At 37.2% G+C, this 17,577-nt stretch overlaps 1 protein-coding gene across 1 annotated transcript in view; it reads left to right on the plus strand.

Annotated features, from left to right (window-relative positions):
- The window catches only part of HMCN1 (hemicentin 1), a 519,438-nt gene that overhangs the window by 179,898 nt on the left and 321,963 nt on the right, over positions 1 to 17,577 (plus strand). Inside the window, exons 7-10 of the mRNA XM_060035358.1 lie at positions 8,759 to 8,879; positions 9,881 to 10,144; positions 11,454 to 11,598; positions 15,737 to 15,858. Coding sequence (XP_059891341.1) covers positions 8,759 to 8,879; positions 9,881 to 10,144; positions 11,454 to 11,598; positions 15,737 to 15,858 — 652 coding nt within the window. The remainder of the gene's footprint in view (positions 1 to 8,758; positions 8,880 to 9,880; positions 10,145 to 11,453; positions 11,599 to 15,736; positions 15,859 to 17,577) is intronic.

Here is a 17,577-nt window from a genome sequence, read left to right on the forward strand (position 1 = left end):
ATTGTAAAGTATTTGAATCCATTTTGCAGGTGATTTGGATTGCTAGCAGTGGTATTTCCTCTAGTAAAACTCTTGCCTAGAAGAGGGATATTTTATATGTCTGATGTTTTTCTTTGTGCCTAACACACCTATTCATTCAGTCTCCATTCAGTAAACATTTACTGAGCATCTGCTTTTGGCCATGTTCCGTGATACTTAATGGGCACTGAGTACATCTTAATTGATAATTAGAACAGAGAAGCACTGAGGATTAGTCTGTGAGTGAGGAGAGAGAGGATAAGATGGTGGGAACACTGTAGACAAGTTTCTAAGCTCGGTCTCCTGTAATTAAGAAAACAATAAAAAGACACAGTACCTATTATCATATTACCTTAAATTTATATCTAGTCATCACCAAAAAGCTTCTGGTCCTGATGTTACACAATTTCTAGAGTACAATTCGTGGTAACTAAACAAAGGATAAGCATTACAATGCAAGTAAAGATAATAAACTTATTTTGCTCCTAAACGAAATGCCAAAATAATGTATTGGGTTGGTGCAAAGGAATTTGAGCTGAATCTACTGACATAAATATGGCTGTTGACTTTGGATCTCCCTTTTGAATGCTAATGAATGATAACGTTTTACACGTGTGCTTTCTCAAGCGGAGAAATGTCTGAGATAAGATAGCACATCCCTGGTGCCGTCTCCTGTGCACTCTGCTATCTGGCAAGTGTCTGCTCTATCAATGGAATTAATAATGGCTTTTTGAATGTTTCACATAACAGTTTTAATCTCAAGTATGGAGCACAGGCTATCCCTTAATTGACCTTAGCCTGGTATTCAAGGACCACCTAATTGAGCCTCAACCAGTCTTTCTGGTTATCTTCTATCACGTGCCTTTCCACTCTAATATGCTTTTGCAGTGTCTCTCACCCTCTCTCTTACCACATTCTCATGGTCCATGCTCTGTCTCAAGCTGTTGCTTCTTTCTAGAATGCTCTTCTTACTTTATATCTGATTGATAACTACCCACTAATGCTCAGCTCAAATGGCAACACTTTCATCAAGATTTTTCTGACTTTTTTCATCCAGAACATTCTCTTTTCCCTCTGGCTTTCTATTGCAATTTTTCTGCACCTCCCTTTTGCATTATTTTTCCCCTTTATGTCATATTTATTTCTGTACAGATTTTGTCCTCCAATTTTGCTATAGACCAGACTGTGTCACCAATATACGCCATAGTGCCTGGGAAAGAACTGTATAAATATTCATGAATAAAAATTAATACACTTATTCTGATGATACCCAGGGAAGCAGGCAGAAGCATTGGTTTAGTTCACCCACAGTTGATATACTGACACAGAACACTTTATTATGTCCATGATTTGAAATGCTATGAGAGTGGCGATTTCTTTTCTTTTGTGATTCTCCTCTGAAACCCTGGTAATTTCTTTTCTGTGATTTAGTAAGACATTTTTACTAAACATAAACAATGAGTCAACTCATCAGTACAGTTCATATAAATGACTTGGATGTTTTAGGTTGCCTGTGATGCAGGGGAAAACATGCCAAAAAGAAGTCACTGAAATGAACTGCAAGTGTTATTAAAAACAAAGAGAAGGTTGTTTTATGCCCCTAAATTTTCATTTGTAGGGAAGTTACAAATCCTGAATCTAATTTCTGAGAAAAAATATAAATTTTCCATTCGGGCAGCTGTATCTGTATATAGAGTATTTGAACATAACCACGGAAACTCTGAGGCCAGACTGTGTGCTCTGCTCTTTAAGGGAAACTTCCTGCAAAGACATTAAATAACTGTCAGCACCCATTAGGTTTAGGTGGTACAGACTTTCTATTAGTCTAGGATTATCAATGTGATCATGTAATTTAGCACATGCCCTGGGGTGTTTCCATTAAGTAAATTTGGCTAAACTGTCCTTATATAATCTCCTAAGGAGAGAAGGGAATGTACCCAACCACATGATTATATTGAGATTCTGAGACTAGTAGAAATATTCTGTTTGTAGATAGTTATTTTGGTTGCCAGAGCCTACTAATGCATTTTCTATAGGATAAGGATGTTTTAGAAATCATACTCAAGTGACACAAACTTGCTAAGGAATCATAATTAAATAAGCCTCAAGTCTACAAAGGACTGCACAAGTAGAATATTATGCTGGCCTCCAATTATTCTCACCTGGTGCCTCTTTTGAATAAGCCTTCAGACTACACCAGGTGGGTTATTTAAATGGATTAGATATGGCATTAATTCAATGTTTAGGAATGCTGTATAGTAGATTTTTTCCTGGAACATTTCCCAGTTATTTTGGTCTGCCAATAGCAGATTGTCAACCAAATGGAATGTTTCCTTTAAAAACATACCTGTACTCTTGTGTTTTTGTATAAATGTGTAGAGGGGTGTGTGTGTGTGAACATATACAGAATTTACTCTTTGTTTTGGGTACATTTCTCTCCTTGTATCACATTTCTTTAAACATATAATACCTAATAAAATAGTATTTAAATCTAGCTGGCTTTATTATATCTTTATGGCTGGCACAATGCCTAGCCCACAGTAGATTCTCAATAAATATTTGATTAAAACCATAATATTCTTTAATTTGTAAAGAACAGTATGTCATATAAGAGTAAAAACTTTAAAAAGAGATGGATGTCTATTTTAATTCAAGATACACTACTTAGTATCTTTTTGACCTTGAAGAAATTACCTAAACCTCTCCGAGTCTGAGAAAAATGGGGGAAAATAATACCTACTTAATATTGTCATGATTAATTTAGATGTTGGTAAAATGTTTAAATGGTTTCTGACACATGAATGGTAAAATTAGTTAAATCTGTTATTCTCCTGAATGTGTATAAATTGTACCTATATTTTCTATCAATTCAGATACACATAAAGGTTTTATTTTTTACTTGGTTTATTTATTATTTTATAAAACATTGAAACTCCTTAGGAGAGAGAAGTTAAAGCCAACTCTATCAGTCACACTTTAATTCAGTTTATAACGGGGCACGACTCACATTTAGTACCAGGAGGAATTCTCCCGGCTTAATACAGGAAAGTTCATTCCTCACTGATGTCACATGTCCTGTGAGGGCTGACAGGTGTTCTACTTCACATGGTCCCTCAGGAACCCAAGCTGATGGAGGTACCATCATATTTTGAACACGTGGCTTCTCTTAGTGGGGAAAAGACTAGACCATGTGCATTGAATAGAAAAAAGGAAGGGATTGTGTCACTTCTCTGATGAGAATTTTTTCTGAGTGACAGACACGCTTTACTTCCTTTATAACCCATTGGCCAGAACTATTGTCATGGCCTAATGGTCTGCTGGAGCTGGCTCACAAATGGCTCGTGTAGAGTCGGTTATGCACTTTCTCTTCCCAGCTCTGTGTTCAGTGACATCCTGTTGAGAGCTTGAAGTCAGCCACTGTGGTAGTATTTACATCACAGAAATTGGCAAATACCCCAAATTAGGGCTTTCTCTTTTCAGAGAGAATTTTACCAACACTCCACTAACCTGACCCCTCCTAAATGAGAGTGTATTTAGAAATTTAGAATGGCAAATGAATAGTTGCGGGGTATTATTGTTTTCTATGCCATAGCGTCCAAATCAACTCAGAGATTATGTTATCCTAAAATGCTGTGCATAGACCTAGAAAGAGTATTGAGCTTGGAGTAATTGCCATTTAACTTCCTGTCTAAACCTAAGCAAGTAATCATTTCTTTGAGCCCCAGTTTCTTTATGGTGCTATAAAATCATTTTTGGATGTAACAGGATTTTGTGAGATAATGTGTGAGCACACTTAGCATAATGTGTCTAGAAAAATTCAATGAATTCTTGATGACTCTGGCATTAGTTGGTCCTAGGGGAATCTAAGGAAAAGTGCCAACATTAAGCATTTGGATGACGTAGTATCATTTATTAAACCTACATATATTAAGTGCCTATTGAGTAAGATTTTATAGGTGATATATATGACATAATTATTGACTTCAGGGGCTTTCAATGTAGAGAGGGCTTTCAATATTTGATAAGCCTTTATCCTTAAACTAAAAGTAGATCCATCTGCAATAGAACTGACCAGGAAGCTATCAGAGGAGCAACTGATTTTCCCTGGAGCTCTCCATGGTCCTTGCTTCATGGTACTTCAGCCTGTCCTGCTTTTTCATTCCTCATAGACTCACTGCAATTCAGAAGCCTACACTCTGGTCCACTCTGCTCCTTCTTTCCTCTTACTGCTTTGTGGATCATGGCTACCTATTTACAATTATAGAATGCCAGTGGGTATCTAGTCTAACCTCATCTTTGCCTCAGGTCTGCTCATACTACAGCAGCCTCTGTATTCCTGATTCAGATTCTTCTGCAACTTGATCAACATGACATTCTAACTCAGGATAGTAGTGTAACTCATTATGAACCTTTATAAATTGTATGAATAAATATACTCTTTAAAATACAACTCTCAGAATTTCAAGCCAATACAAACCCAGTTCAGTGTCTAGTGCCTAGGAAATTTCCTGTTATGTTTGGAACCATTATGTTCCAAGCATAAGATTTCCCTCTTCTTAACTATGGAAAGCATGAGGTGAGGATGGCTCTGTGCCAGAGTGATGCTTCTAGATATTCTGTGGTGGAGAGATGCTTTTTGGAGCCAAATTCTAATTTTATTATAACCCACAGTTTAAATCTGCATGATATAAAGAGCAAATAGAAAAACATTAAATCAGTAATTTTTGTCTTACTAATTTAATTATATATATAGAAAATGGTGCTAAGATGGCTAAATAATTCAGCAGGGAAGAGAGGAATAAGAAATACACAGCTGGACTTCCCCTCTGTTTAACTTCGTTACGGAATTAGCTGAATTTTCTTCACCCCTCCAAGACCTTCTTATCATTTATTTCTCCTCCAACACCACTCTGTCCATAACATGTGAGAATCCAAAGCCTTCTAATGCTTCTGGAGTTTCCTGAAGACTTACTTTCTTTTGGTCTCCTTGCCTCCTGATTATTTGTGTGTTGATTCTAATCTTTTGTACTTCGATGGAGGGTAAAGCTCAGCCCTTCAAAAATTTCATAGGAAATCCACTAACAAGAATCTTTTGTGAGTTTAGTAGATTTGCCTATAGATTTGGGGACATATCTTAAAGTGAGTTGTGTCCTTTTGCTCTCTCCTTGCCCCCCATCCTTCTTTCTCCCCATTTTGTTTCTGCTTCTCTCCTGTGGATAGACTCAGAAATTCCATATTACTCTTCTATTATGTAGAGCAGTTGGGTATATTTCAGCTTTTAGCTTGAAACCAGCATAATCCACTTCACTGAGATGATCATGAGAAATGCATGGGGTAGCAGTAGAGGTCAGTTTCTGGAGCCTCACTGAGTTTACATCCCAGGTCTTCTACCCACTGTTTATCTGTGACTTTGAGCAAGTCACTTTACCCTTCTGATCTGTGAAATGAAGATAATTATAGTATCATCTCACAGAGACTTTTGTGAGGATTAAACGTGATAATTTACATAAAAGATTTGCCTGCTGTACAGAATGCATTTTGTATATGTTGGTACTTTTCTCCTTCATCCATTTACTTGTTTGTTTAACCGTCATTATACATAAAATCTTTTTGTTCCTATGACAATAATACTTGAAAAAAGGGAACTCAGCTAAGAAACAGACTAAAATAATAGCTTACTTTAAGAAAACAGATTAAAATAATAAATTATTGGCACTTTCTCGTGATATATTGTGTTCCTAAAATAATGTCCAAGTATTGTTGTAATTCTTTTAAGAGAATGATTCGAGAATGATAAATGCAGGCATGAGTATTAGAGGTAATTTTAAAATAAGTTAGCTTAAAATTTTTCTTTGCATTTTATTTTTAAACTATAATTTTGGTTTATTTGTGATGTCCCTTGCTTCCATTACTCTGATTAACCCAGAGTTGGATGTCATTGTGCATAAAAACTGATTCACTTGGAAATATCTTTTACTTACAAACCCTTTTAAATTCTATGCAGACATTCCTACCGTTTACAGTATAATATATAAATAAATTAAGATTTTCTTAACTAATTACGCTTCCTATTCTTAGCATTTCTCAGAGAATAGTAAAACTATGTCCTTATCTCCACCTACTTTTTTGCTATGCTATTTGGATCAAAATTAATTTATTTTCCAATAATTTTATAGAGATTGTAAAGGACTCCCTCTTCATCAACTCAGCTTTATTTTTAATGTATTATTTAGCAACAGGATAGCATATTTTCCAACACTTAGGTAATTTTTAAGTTTCTCACTTAGCTATTAAGCAACATTTTTTTTTTTTTTTTTTTGCGGTACGCGGGCCTCTCACTGTTGTGGCCTCTCCCGTTGTGGAGCACAGGCTCCGGACGCGCAGGCTCAGCGGCCATGGCTCACGGGCCCAGCCGCTCCACGGCATGCGGGATCTTCCCGGACCGGGGCACGAACCCGTGCCCTCTGCGTCGGCAGGCGGACTCCCAACCACTGCACCACCAGGGAGGCCCCTAAGCAACATTTTTTAAATGGACTTGTTATCAGTTGATTTGTGCACAGACACTTGGTAGATGATTAGCACTTAACAACAGTCATTAGGCGGATTGCGTGTTATATTTACCCTTGGTAGCCTCAAGAGCTGTTTTATCATAAGGGACTTTCTGAGCAACAAGACAACTAACAGCAATAGATGATGTCAGTGAAAAAATCTAAATCAACTCATAATATTGACCATTTCATTTCTCTTTTACAAGAAACCGGTAGACAATGGTGTCTTCACTATAGCTCTACATTATCTAAAGCAGTTGAAAGTAGACTTAGCAAGGTTTTGTATAGCCTTGTAGGAAATCCTCGACTTAAAATTGGTTTATGATTGTCGTTTTTTTTTTTCTTGTCTGTTATGTGAAATTCAGAACACATTTTCCTTTAGAAATAATGCAATAAGTGGTGGTACTGAGACTCCTACACTTACACTTAGAATCCTTTGTTACCCCTATGAAAATGAGCGATAGTAATAAGCAGCATCGTTTATACTAAGAATACAACAATGTTTTCATGAAGATGTGTTTTTTTTCTTTTTCCTCACCTTCATTTTCCTTTCCTCTGAGTTCCTGCAAGTTCTGCTCAATGAGGAACATGATTGGTAGCAACAGGGACATATCTCCTCACCCTTTCTGTCCTCGTTGCCAAATAATGAGTCACAGTGATGTAGGGAAAACTGTGTGGTTTGCTGAGCCTTGGAGCTGGCTTATCTTTAACAATGCTGTGGCTTAATCTAGCTGTTCACTATATTAAAATCATATATATATCTCTATCTTTTTAGCACCTTCTGTCATGCTGTGATAACTAAATATGTGTTTCTCAGTGTTGAGATGGAGAGCCATGTTGGCATGCTGGTGTTATCATGTGAATGCTTTCTCTTACTCCTATATTCTGCTTCTACCTAAATGCTGCTATCATATAATCATTTTATTTTGAGACAGAATCTCAGTGATCAATGTCATAAAATAATGGTGAACTCTTGTTCATAAGCCTTTAGATGGTTTTGGAAATACATGTTCCTAAACTCCACTGACTAGAGATTCTGATTCAGTAAATCTTGGCTGGAGCTCAGAGTCCATATTTTTACAAACAACCAAAGTGATTTTGTGTAGGTGTAGATATAGGTGGTCCTTAAATCATATTTAGAGAGATATTGATGTGGAGGCTAACTCTGACTTACCTTGCCCTTGGGAGACAATGCAGCATGGCGGGGAAGAGCCCAGAGCCTGACTTTTGGATTAAAACCCCACCTCTGCAAGTTAGGAAACCTTGTGAACTTGGACAAGCTGTTGAATAGCTTTGGTGCCTCAACCTCCTTATCTGTGCAGTGGGGATAATGACGATACCTACCTTATAGGGTTGTAATAAGGATTAAATAAGCCAACGTATTCAAAGAGTCTGGGCACAGAGGAAGTGCCCAATAAATGTTAGTGTTTTATCCTGTGACCCTAATCCAAATTATCAATATTTATTATTTATGCACATATGGGTAACGTCAGTGCTTAGCTATTCAATATCTTGTTCATCTCCCTTAGGAGGTGTTAACTGAACTACAGGCTAGTCTGTGCTTTTATATATGTGCCTTTTCTGTAATTCTGTCACTGCATTTACTGCATCCTCTTGAAGATTTCGCTTTCTCCATCTGACTGTCTCACTGGCCATAGACCCTTACAGGGTCAGGACCTTCTTTTCACTCATATTTGTATCTTGAGCACTGAGTGCCTTGGCTGGACACTGCTGAGCTGAGGATGCTGTTTGGCTAAAAGTTGGAGAATGGTCGGCTCTTGTGCTTGCCCTGGCTGTCTCTTCCCAGAGGCAAAGAGAAGGGAAATATTTTCATAATAGAACCTGGATGGTGTTTAGGGGAGAAGATTTAGTCATTCGTTCATTTCACAAATATTTCCTGAACATTCACCATGTGAACCAAGTCCATTCACTATGACTACACCCCTCTATCTTTTACCACTGGTCATGCAATATAAAACTCAGCTGTACTTTAGTCCCCTGGGATATGTATTACAAAACTTGCATTGAAGTTACAGAATCACAGTTTAGTTCAAAACACCCAGATCAAAAACCTCAGTGATCGGACATCAATCCTAGTTAAACACTCTGCAGCTTCCCATACTGGTTAGTGTCTAGTGTGACCTGCATCCTGGATCAACTGCTGATAGAGTTTGTCATTAAACATTTTTCAGACGTCTAGCAGTGGAAGGCACTCTGTTCGCATCACCGGCCTCAGTACTATTGATTTTCGAGCTGGTTTTTCCCGAAAGCCCACCCTGGACTTCAAAAACACAGTCAGCAGACCGGTGCAAGGTTTGTATGTTCTCATTACTTCAGTTGGCATAGTAGATATTGAAGTGCAAAAGAGTTCTCAGACTGTTGGTGATTTTATAATTTTGTGGTATTCAATAAAATTGGGAAACATAGCATCTTTATTTTAAATATGATTGCACTCTTGACCTAGTAACTGTTTCTCAAAGTGTGGTCCCGAGGCCAGTGATATTGAAATCACTCAGGGAGCTTATCAAAAATTAAGATTCCTGGGGCCCACCCCAGATCTCCTGAATGAGAATCACAGAAGGTAGGGCCCAGGAATATGCACTTTAACAAGCACCTCATTGATTCCTACACTTACCAAACTTTGAAAACTGATGACCTAGATCTTGAGACTTTTTCCTTACTAGCATCTTACTTGCCTGTTGTCAAGGTGAAAATGCTGCGTGTGTGTGTATGAGTGTGTGTGTGTGTGTGTGTGTGTGTATAGTTAAAACATTAAAGATACCATATAGCATTATATGTTCCAAGGTGAAATTATTGTTGATTTGAAAGGTGCTTATGTTCCAAGGTGAAATTATTGTTGATTTGAAAGGTGCTTCTTCCTCTTGTTTTATTCATGCAACAAGATTTATAGTTAAAAAGAAGGCTCAATTCTACTGTGACTTTAAATTTCTTTTTTCTGATAGTTCTTTTATTTTTATTGCTGCAGTTACTGGAAGGATACAGAATAGTGAATCTTTAAAAGTATTCATATAACAAATATCATATAACACAATATTCATAATTCTATTCTTTCTACATATAAACATGATTAAATACCATGAAAATAATTACTTAGGGTTTCCTAAGTTTCTCTGGTCATGAATAAACTGTCTTTTATGTAGAGAAGATTCTACAACTGGGCCACAATTTATGGCACAGTCTGTAGTACTCATATGTATGTCCTTATTACCTGTTATTATAAATACAAAACTTATTTGCTAGATAACCTCAGGTGCATGTTACTTGCAAATGATGACAGTTCCTTTCTCTTGTAGGAATACCTACCTATGTGCTGCTGAATACTTCTGGAATTTCCATCCCAGCTAGAGTAGATCGTCTTGAACTTCTGAGTATCTCAGGCAGCTCTCTTAAGACAATTCCTATTAAATATTATCCAGATAGAAAACCTTACGGCATATGGAATATTTCTGACTTTACACCACCAAATGAAGCTTTCTTTCTCAAAGTAACAGGTTATGATAAGGATGATTATCTCTTCCAGAGAGTATCAAGTGTTTCCTTCTCTAGTATTGTCCCAGGTAAGGTATCACTTTATTCAACACTGGAGTATTGATAGTTTAAGGGGCTGATATGGTCCTATGAGTAAAGAATGGACTCTAGAGAATTCCCTGGCAGTCCAGTGGTTAGGATTCTGCGCTTTCACTGCCAGGGGCCCCTGGTTCGATCCCTGGTCAAGGAACTAAGATCCCTCAAGCTGCGCAGTGTGGCCAAAAAAAAGAAAAATAAGAAGAATGGACTCTAAAGTCAAAAATAATATCCTCACATTATTACTGGGTCACCATGTAGAAGAGCATTTACACTTAGTAACACAAGTTTTCCTAACCATAAAATAGCACATTCAGAGTTTCATGTTAAGTCTCACTGATTGTAGATCTGAGAATTTTGATTACTTCAATCAGTGTGAGAATTTGAACTGGGAAGTTCTCGTGCTCTTACTCCCCCGGCATATGTGTTTAATATTTGATTAGCTATCTGATTTGGCTAAATGTTTATATACAATTGTCAGAAACCTTTCTACTTTGAACAGTAGTTCCCTGCAAATAACTGGTGATGATTTTGCCTTTTTTGGTTAGTTAGTTAATAAGTAAGCTAGTTACTTATATATTTGCTATTATTTCTCAAGGCTGATGACTGGATTCTGACCAAAACTTTAGAGCTGTATGTAACTTGAACCATGGACTGACAAGGATACAGAAGGATTGTTTCTAATATTGTACTTTTGGGTGGAGGGATAACAATTTATCGTTTATACATAAGGTTATGATTTGGGAAATTCAGGAACCACTCTGTAGCTATTGGTTAATAGCTGTAGAAAGGAAATAATAGAACCAACCTCAGTATTTCCTCACATGCAGTATTCAAAGTTAGTTGTGTTAGCCCCTGAATTGAATGCTTAAAAAAGCTATTGGAGTCTTAAAAATCAATTTTTTCGTTCCTTTTTGGAAGCAGTTACCCTATGAATTCAATTCTAGGATATGTGTGTTGTTTTCATAATTTTACGTTTTTGAAATTGAACTATGTTCTACAATTGATGATGTATTGTAACTTATCTGGTAGCTTTGTTTTCTATCTTGGTGGTACAAAAAGTGTTATGTCTTAAGGTCAGTGGAGTCTTAGATTCAATGAGTACCTTAGTAAAGGGTCCATGGAGATAATCCAGAAATTAATAACCTTTGAACAAAGAAAGATAAAGTGATTTTTCATGATTTAGATGAACTGGAATGCAGAGAATTTACTGGAATAATTTAAGCATGAAGCTTTTGAATGGATTAACAGGAAGTACCAAATATTATTGTGACCTTCTTGCCCATGTTCTTTTTTTCCCAGATGCTCCCAAAGTTACAATGCCTGAGAAAACCCCGGGATACTACCTGCAGCCGGGCCAAATTCACTGCTCTGTTGAGAGTCTTTTGCCCTTTACCTTGAGCTTTGCCAGAAATGGAGTTACACTTGGAGTAGACCAGTACTTAAAGTGTGTAAATGTTTCCATTAGTAATAATTTATAGCACTAAATATCTAAATACAAATAGATACTTATTTTAATATACTTTTTTCATTAGACATTCTTATTTATTTGCTTCATAGTCTTGGAATGTAGCAGTGAGCAAAACAGACACAATTCTGAACCTTTGTGGAGCTTATATTGTAAAGGAGGAAGACAAACAGATGATAAATATAATATGATAATATAATAAATGCTAGAATACATTTAAGAGTTGATTCAGGTTTTATAGAATCTGAATTTTACACAGTTTAAGGGTCCCTGGATAAGACAAAGAATACAAAATTATGAATACAAAGTTAGGTCCTGAATTTTGCAAGAGTCCTTGCAAATGAAACTTAAGCTTTAGTGGCTTGAGTATAAACATGTCTCTGAATCTGATTTAAAGTGTTATGGCAAAAAGTAGAGCAGGTTAATTGCGGCAAGTACTACTGGTTGGTGGAGTACATGTGGTTTTGGCCAAGTTGCAATTTTAAAATTCAGAGTAGGGGCATTTGAGCAAGGACTTGAACATGGTGAGATATCCAGGTCACACAGATATCCAGGGAAGAGCATTCACACACCAGGAACAGGCAATGCAAATGCACTAAGGCCAGAGTCCACCAGGCACGTGGGAAAGAAAGACGGGAAGGAAGCCAGTGTAGCTGTAGCCCAGGGAGCCAGGAGGAGAAGAGTAGAAATGAGGTGTGTGCTGGGGGTGTGGGCCAGATGGAGCAGAAGCGTGTGTGGTCACTACCGCAGCCAACAGTGAAGGGAAGTGGGCTAGAGGGCACCAACTTCCGTTGTGAAGATGGGTGAATTTTCTAGACAAGTTTAAGGAATCTAATGATAAAAATTAAGTAGGCCTTGAAAACTAGAGGATGATTTCTGGCAAACTTTTTTTTTAAACTTACTATGAAACTACATTTGGGGGAAAGACTCTAAGAATCATTTTACAAAGCTTTTACACTGGTAATTCAATATTCACGTAAATAATTTGTGTAACGTGTTAAATATTTGACAGTCTTAGCTTATACAATCTCCTTATGGGGTCATTTTAAGCAGAAACTATGGCAAGAATGTTCATTATAACTTGAGAAAATTTTCCATTGTTTAAACATTGGACTCTATTATTTCCTGCTATTTGCTTAACATACATCTTGATGATTTCCTTAGCTGCATATTTAATAACCAGCAACATAACTGACCAAGATATCAAATGATGAAGTTACAAAACTGAATGATGAAATCAAACAATTCTGCTTCGTGTTTAAATAGTAACAATTTTCAAAGACACTTGAGATTCTTTATAAGCATTAATTTATTAATTCCACACAATTCCTCTGAGGTAAACCACAAGGATTCTTTCTTTCATTTTTCCAGCCCTGTGGCCCAGAGATGTGACATGCCTTGCTGACATTTGTTAAGTTCTTTGGATGTAAGAGGCTAAAGACATAATTGGGCATGGGTGATGATGGATTGATTCTCTAATCCCAATTCACTTGCACATCTCTGCCCTAGATTTCCTAATAACTCCAGCTGCATGACTGGATCTTTGTTATGTGAGTCACTATGGTCTCTAGGGGATGTAGGAGAGAATTAGTTTCCATCAGTAACAAAACACATTTCTATCTGACATGTTCCTTCCCCTGTTCCAAGAGTCATCCCTTCAAAACTTTTTATCGTGGCCATATAATCTTAATGCTAACTGATAAGGGTACATGAAAAAGAGAATTGTTTTCATGTAATATTTCATAAATAAGAGAGGAACAAGTATAACTGTAAAGAATATTCTGTAAGCACTCCATATAGTAGTTTTGTGCCTTTGAATAAATTACTTGTCCTTCTTCCTCAACTTTCTAGTTTTTAAATAAAGGGCCTTAAGACTAGAAGAATTGTCATTTTCTGTTCTAAAATTTCTGCATGTCTCAGTTTTTGATGAATCCTAAAATATGCTTGGCTCTGAAGTAGGCACTGCAGAAGACATGAAAGACGTGTGTATTTCAGACTCCTACCTTCCTGGAACTTAACCAGTACCTCCTAGACAATGGCATTTGTAAATTTGGGCTTAGCCTACTGCTCTTAAGCATTCATGATACATCTTAGGTGATCAATGCAGCATAGAATAAGCATACTCCGTTTTCTTCTGAACGTGACAGTAAGGACCACTGACACCTAATGCAGATGCAAGTGAAAGGAAACAGTATTAAGTGAATATTCTCAGTTACTAAAATATATGGAAGGATCACCTTGCTTATTTTCTCGCTTTCCTAATGACAGGAACCTGTGTCTTGACTTTCTCTTACAAACTCTAGGTTAGTGGTAAATGTACATTAAGAGTTCAGTGAATTCTTCATAGTGGTTTGGTGATGGGTGTGGTTCATTCGGATGGGGAGAGATCTGGAGTTATTACTGTGAGGTATCACATCTTGTACCACTTTGAGCTTCAGTGGAAGGTGTCTTGACTGCAGTGGGCTTTTCATCTCATCTGTATCTTGAATGTTTAAAAAGTTTATAAATAGCTATGGTTGATTATAAGAAAAAATTATGAAAATATTTATGACATTGCAATCATATTTTAAAACAATATAGTGCTTGTTTTATAGATTAATGTTTTAAATAAGGATTAAATAGCTATTTTAAATAAGGATTAAATAGCTATTAAATATCCTTAAATAAGGATTAAGACATTTCCAAAAAATGAGAAACAATTTGAAGAGTGTTAGAGGACAAAGTATAGATATTTATTAAATGAATAAATATGTAATATAGCAAAGGGATTTATTTTACCTAAATGACAACTTGGACTGTAAAACTGATGATCTTTTTCTTTACTCATTATATACATAGATTGAACCAGTTATGGTATATAGCCTTATGTAGAGCTTATATATAAGAAAGCTAAAGAGGATTTATCTTTTGGGAACCAAAACGTTTGTTTTCTGCCTTCACACTTGTAAATTACTAGTTGAGTTGCTTTGGCTAGAACCTCACTGAACATGACCAAAACCTGGAAATGAGAGGGGAAGGAGAGAGGATTTAAAGAGTGTTTCTGTGCCAACTTTGTATCTTATGTTTTGACGTAGCCAGAGAAGGTCTCCTAAAGAAATTTCCAGTGACCCTAACTGGACACAGGCACAGGCTATATATAGTTCTCAACAGCAAAGTTACAGGCCTGTTCAAAAAAGAAAGACATATGAATGTGAAAATGTGGGAGAAAAAAAGTGGTAAAATGATCATTAGTTTGAATTAAATGAGTTTTGAGGGAAGATTAAAGATGTCTCCCTGATATTTTCTCAGTAAAAAAGTCCCACTCTTCTATCCTCTGCCTCTTTAAAGTTTTTCTCACATTTGGAAGTCAATTCTTTTGTTAGAACCTATGAAGATCAATAGAAAACAAAACAAAACTTACTGTCTTTATGTTTTTTGCTCAGAGTACAAAGCTTAACTTTCTAATTAAAATACAAAAGGTGTATAATTTTAAGCTGTGAAGAACTCTGCATAATTTTATCAATAAAATTATGATAATTATGATAATAAAAGAACTCTATGATTTTAAGCTAAAATAACTTTTTTTTTTTTTTTTTTTTTTTTTTTGCGGTACGTGGGCCTCTCACTGTTGTGACCTCTCCCGTTGCGGAGCACAGGCTCCGGACGTGCAGGCCCAGCGGCCATGGCTCACGGGCCCAGCTGCTCTGCGGCATGTGGGATCTTCCCAGACCGGGGCATGAACCCGTGTCCCCTGCATCGGCAGGCGGACTCTCAACCACTGCGCCACCAGGGAAGCCCTAAAATAACTTTTTTTAAGCTGTTTTTTTGTTTTGTTTTGTTTTTGTGGTACGCAGGCCTCTCCCCGCTGTGGCCTCTCCCGCTGTGGAGCACAGGCTCCGGACGCGCAGGCCCAGCGGCCAGTGGCTCACGGGCCCAGCCGCTCCACGGCATGTGGGATCTTCCCGGACCGGGGCACAAACCCACGTCCCCTGCATCGGCAGGCGGACTCCCAACCACTGCGCCACCAGGGAAGCCCTAAGCTGTTCTTTTGAATGCATAAAACAAATAGTGGAATCACTGTTTTCAATTTGGTCTTGTTTTTGTAGTAACTAAACATGCTTCTATTTTCTTACCCCAGAGAATCGGCCAGCGTGACCTGGGATATTGAACAGGTCACTTTGTCTGATGAAGGCTCCTATGAGTGCATTGCCGTCAGCAGTGCAGGGACTGGACGGGCAGAGACGTTCTTTGACGTGTCAGGTAATTATCCCTAATTGCTTTGCAATTGCCTAAGTATTAATGTAGCTATGGAAATGAGATGTTTGTTAATCCAGGCTTCACTGCATATTAACTGTGTGACCTGCCTTGGGCCAATTACTTAAGAACTCAGTGCCTTGGATCCCCTAACTATAAAATGATGACAATAAGAGTAACAGTCTCTATCTCATGGAGAAACTGAGGATTAAATGAGACAGTGTATGTCAGGCACTTAGAAGAGAGTCTGGCACATAGAAACACCTAATAGACATTAGCTGTTTTTATTATTGTTGTTGTTATTATCATTATTATTATTATGGGGGCTCAATAAATATTTTTTGATCTCCATATAGTATTTTCCATTGAAAAAATAAAATACCAGAAAAGGGAGAGATCCATTCTGATTATAGCAACGTTCAACTTTCCCTTTCCCTCTCCCATATTTATAATGAGCAGAGTGCTGTTGTGAATGGATTCTGACATCTAAGTTGAAGACAATAAGGAAAGTATCACATTCAAAAAACATAGGACCTCAGTGGCTACAATATTGGTACTAAGAAGGGCAAAAGTCATGCTAATTAAGTTACACTTAAATAGTGTGTTTCCTATGAATAAATGGGCAAGGCTCAGATTACTTTACAATGTAGAATATATTTTAGTGAAAAAAATTCATTTTTTCCTCTAATCTCCCAGATTAGAAACCCAAAAGACTACCATTATCAATTAGAAACCAAACAGACTACCATATATTATCACTGATCAGGACTTAAGCCACTTACTCAGCATATATCTAGAATTTATTGGAAACTTTGTTTTGACTCAGTTATTTTCTACCTGCCTCCTAGCCTAGGGTTGCTGTGTGTTTAATAGTAAGCCTGTTCTGACTTAAATGTGCCTGTTGAGTTTATAACAATGTCTGAATTGTCAATTTAGTATTGATGTGCATTTTCTTTGGAAAATTTAAGACAAAAGTAGCCTTATAACTGTAGGGCTGTTTAGAAGCCTAGGATTTATGTTTGTTATCATTAAGTCCAAGCTGAACTTTAAAACAGAGGCGTGCAAGCCTGTTCTTCTTGCAGTAGATTATTCATTTTCTCTTATTCTTAGAAAAATAAAGTTCGTCTTCTGAAACAATTTAGCAAGTTGACATGCATCATAAACTATTCATTTTTTTCATCTCCAGTAATTATGAAAAGCATTGGAATCGTTGTCAACATTCCTCAGCTTCTGAGGAAACAAACACTTGAGCACTTGAGGGTTTTTTTCCCAGCAGTATTAATTAAGGGAAGGACAATAGGGAAGGAGGTTTGAGTGAGTTGATTCATCTTGCATAAATAACTGGAAAGTACCAGAAAGAACTCCTGAACTGACTGCTAAGAATTTGGCCCTGTGGTGTCAGTAGCTTCCAAATATACACTCTACACGTGCCCTTCTAGTATTAATCTGTGCCAGCCGAGCCATGGTATTGCTAGGAAGTTTTACTGTACCAAAGCCACTTTTCAGGAATTGTGTCCCACTGGTTAATTATGAAAGAAGGGCAGAAGCGTGGATTGCATGGCAATGACTGTAACAGCAGAAGTAGCAAGCAAGTGCCCCTTTGGACTTGAAAGCGTGGACATTTCCTTCTGGGCTAACTTTTGTTTAATCTTCCAGCCTCAAACCTCCACCCAGGTCCTGGCTCAGCCACCCTACTGTCACTACTAACCAGCACACCAGAATCAG

Source organism: Delphinus delphis, chromosome 1 (genome assembly GCF_949987515.2).
Source record: "Delphinus delphis chromosome 1, mDelDel1.2, whole genome shotgun sequence".
Classification (NCBI taxonomy): Eukaryota; Metazoa; Chordata; class Mammalia; order Artiodactyla; family Delphinidae; genus Delphinus; species Delphinus delphis.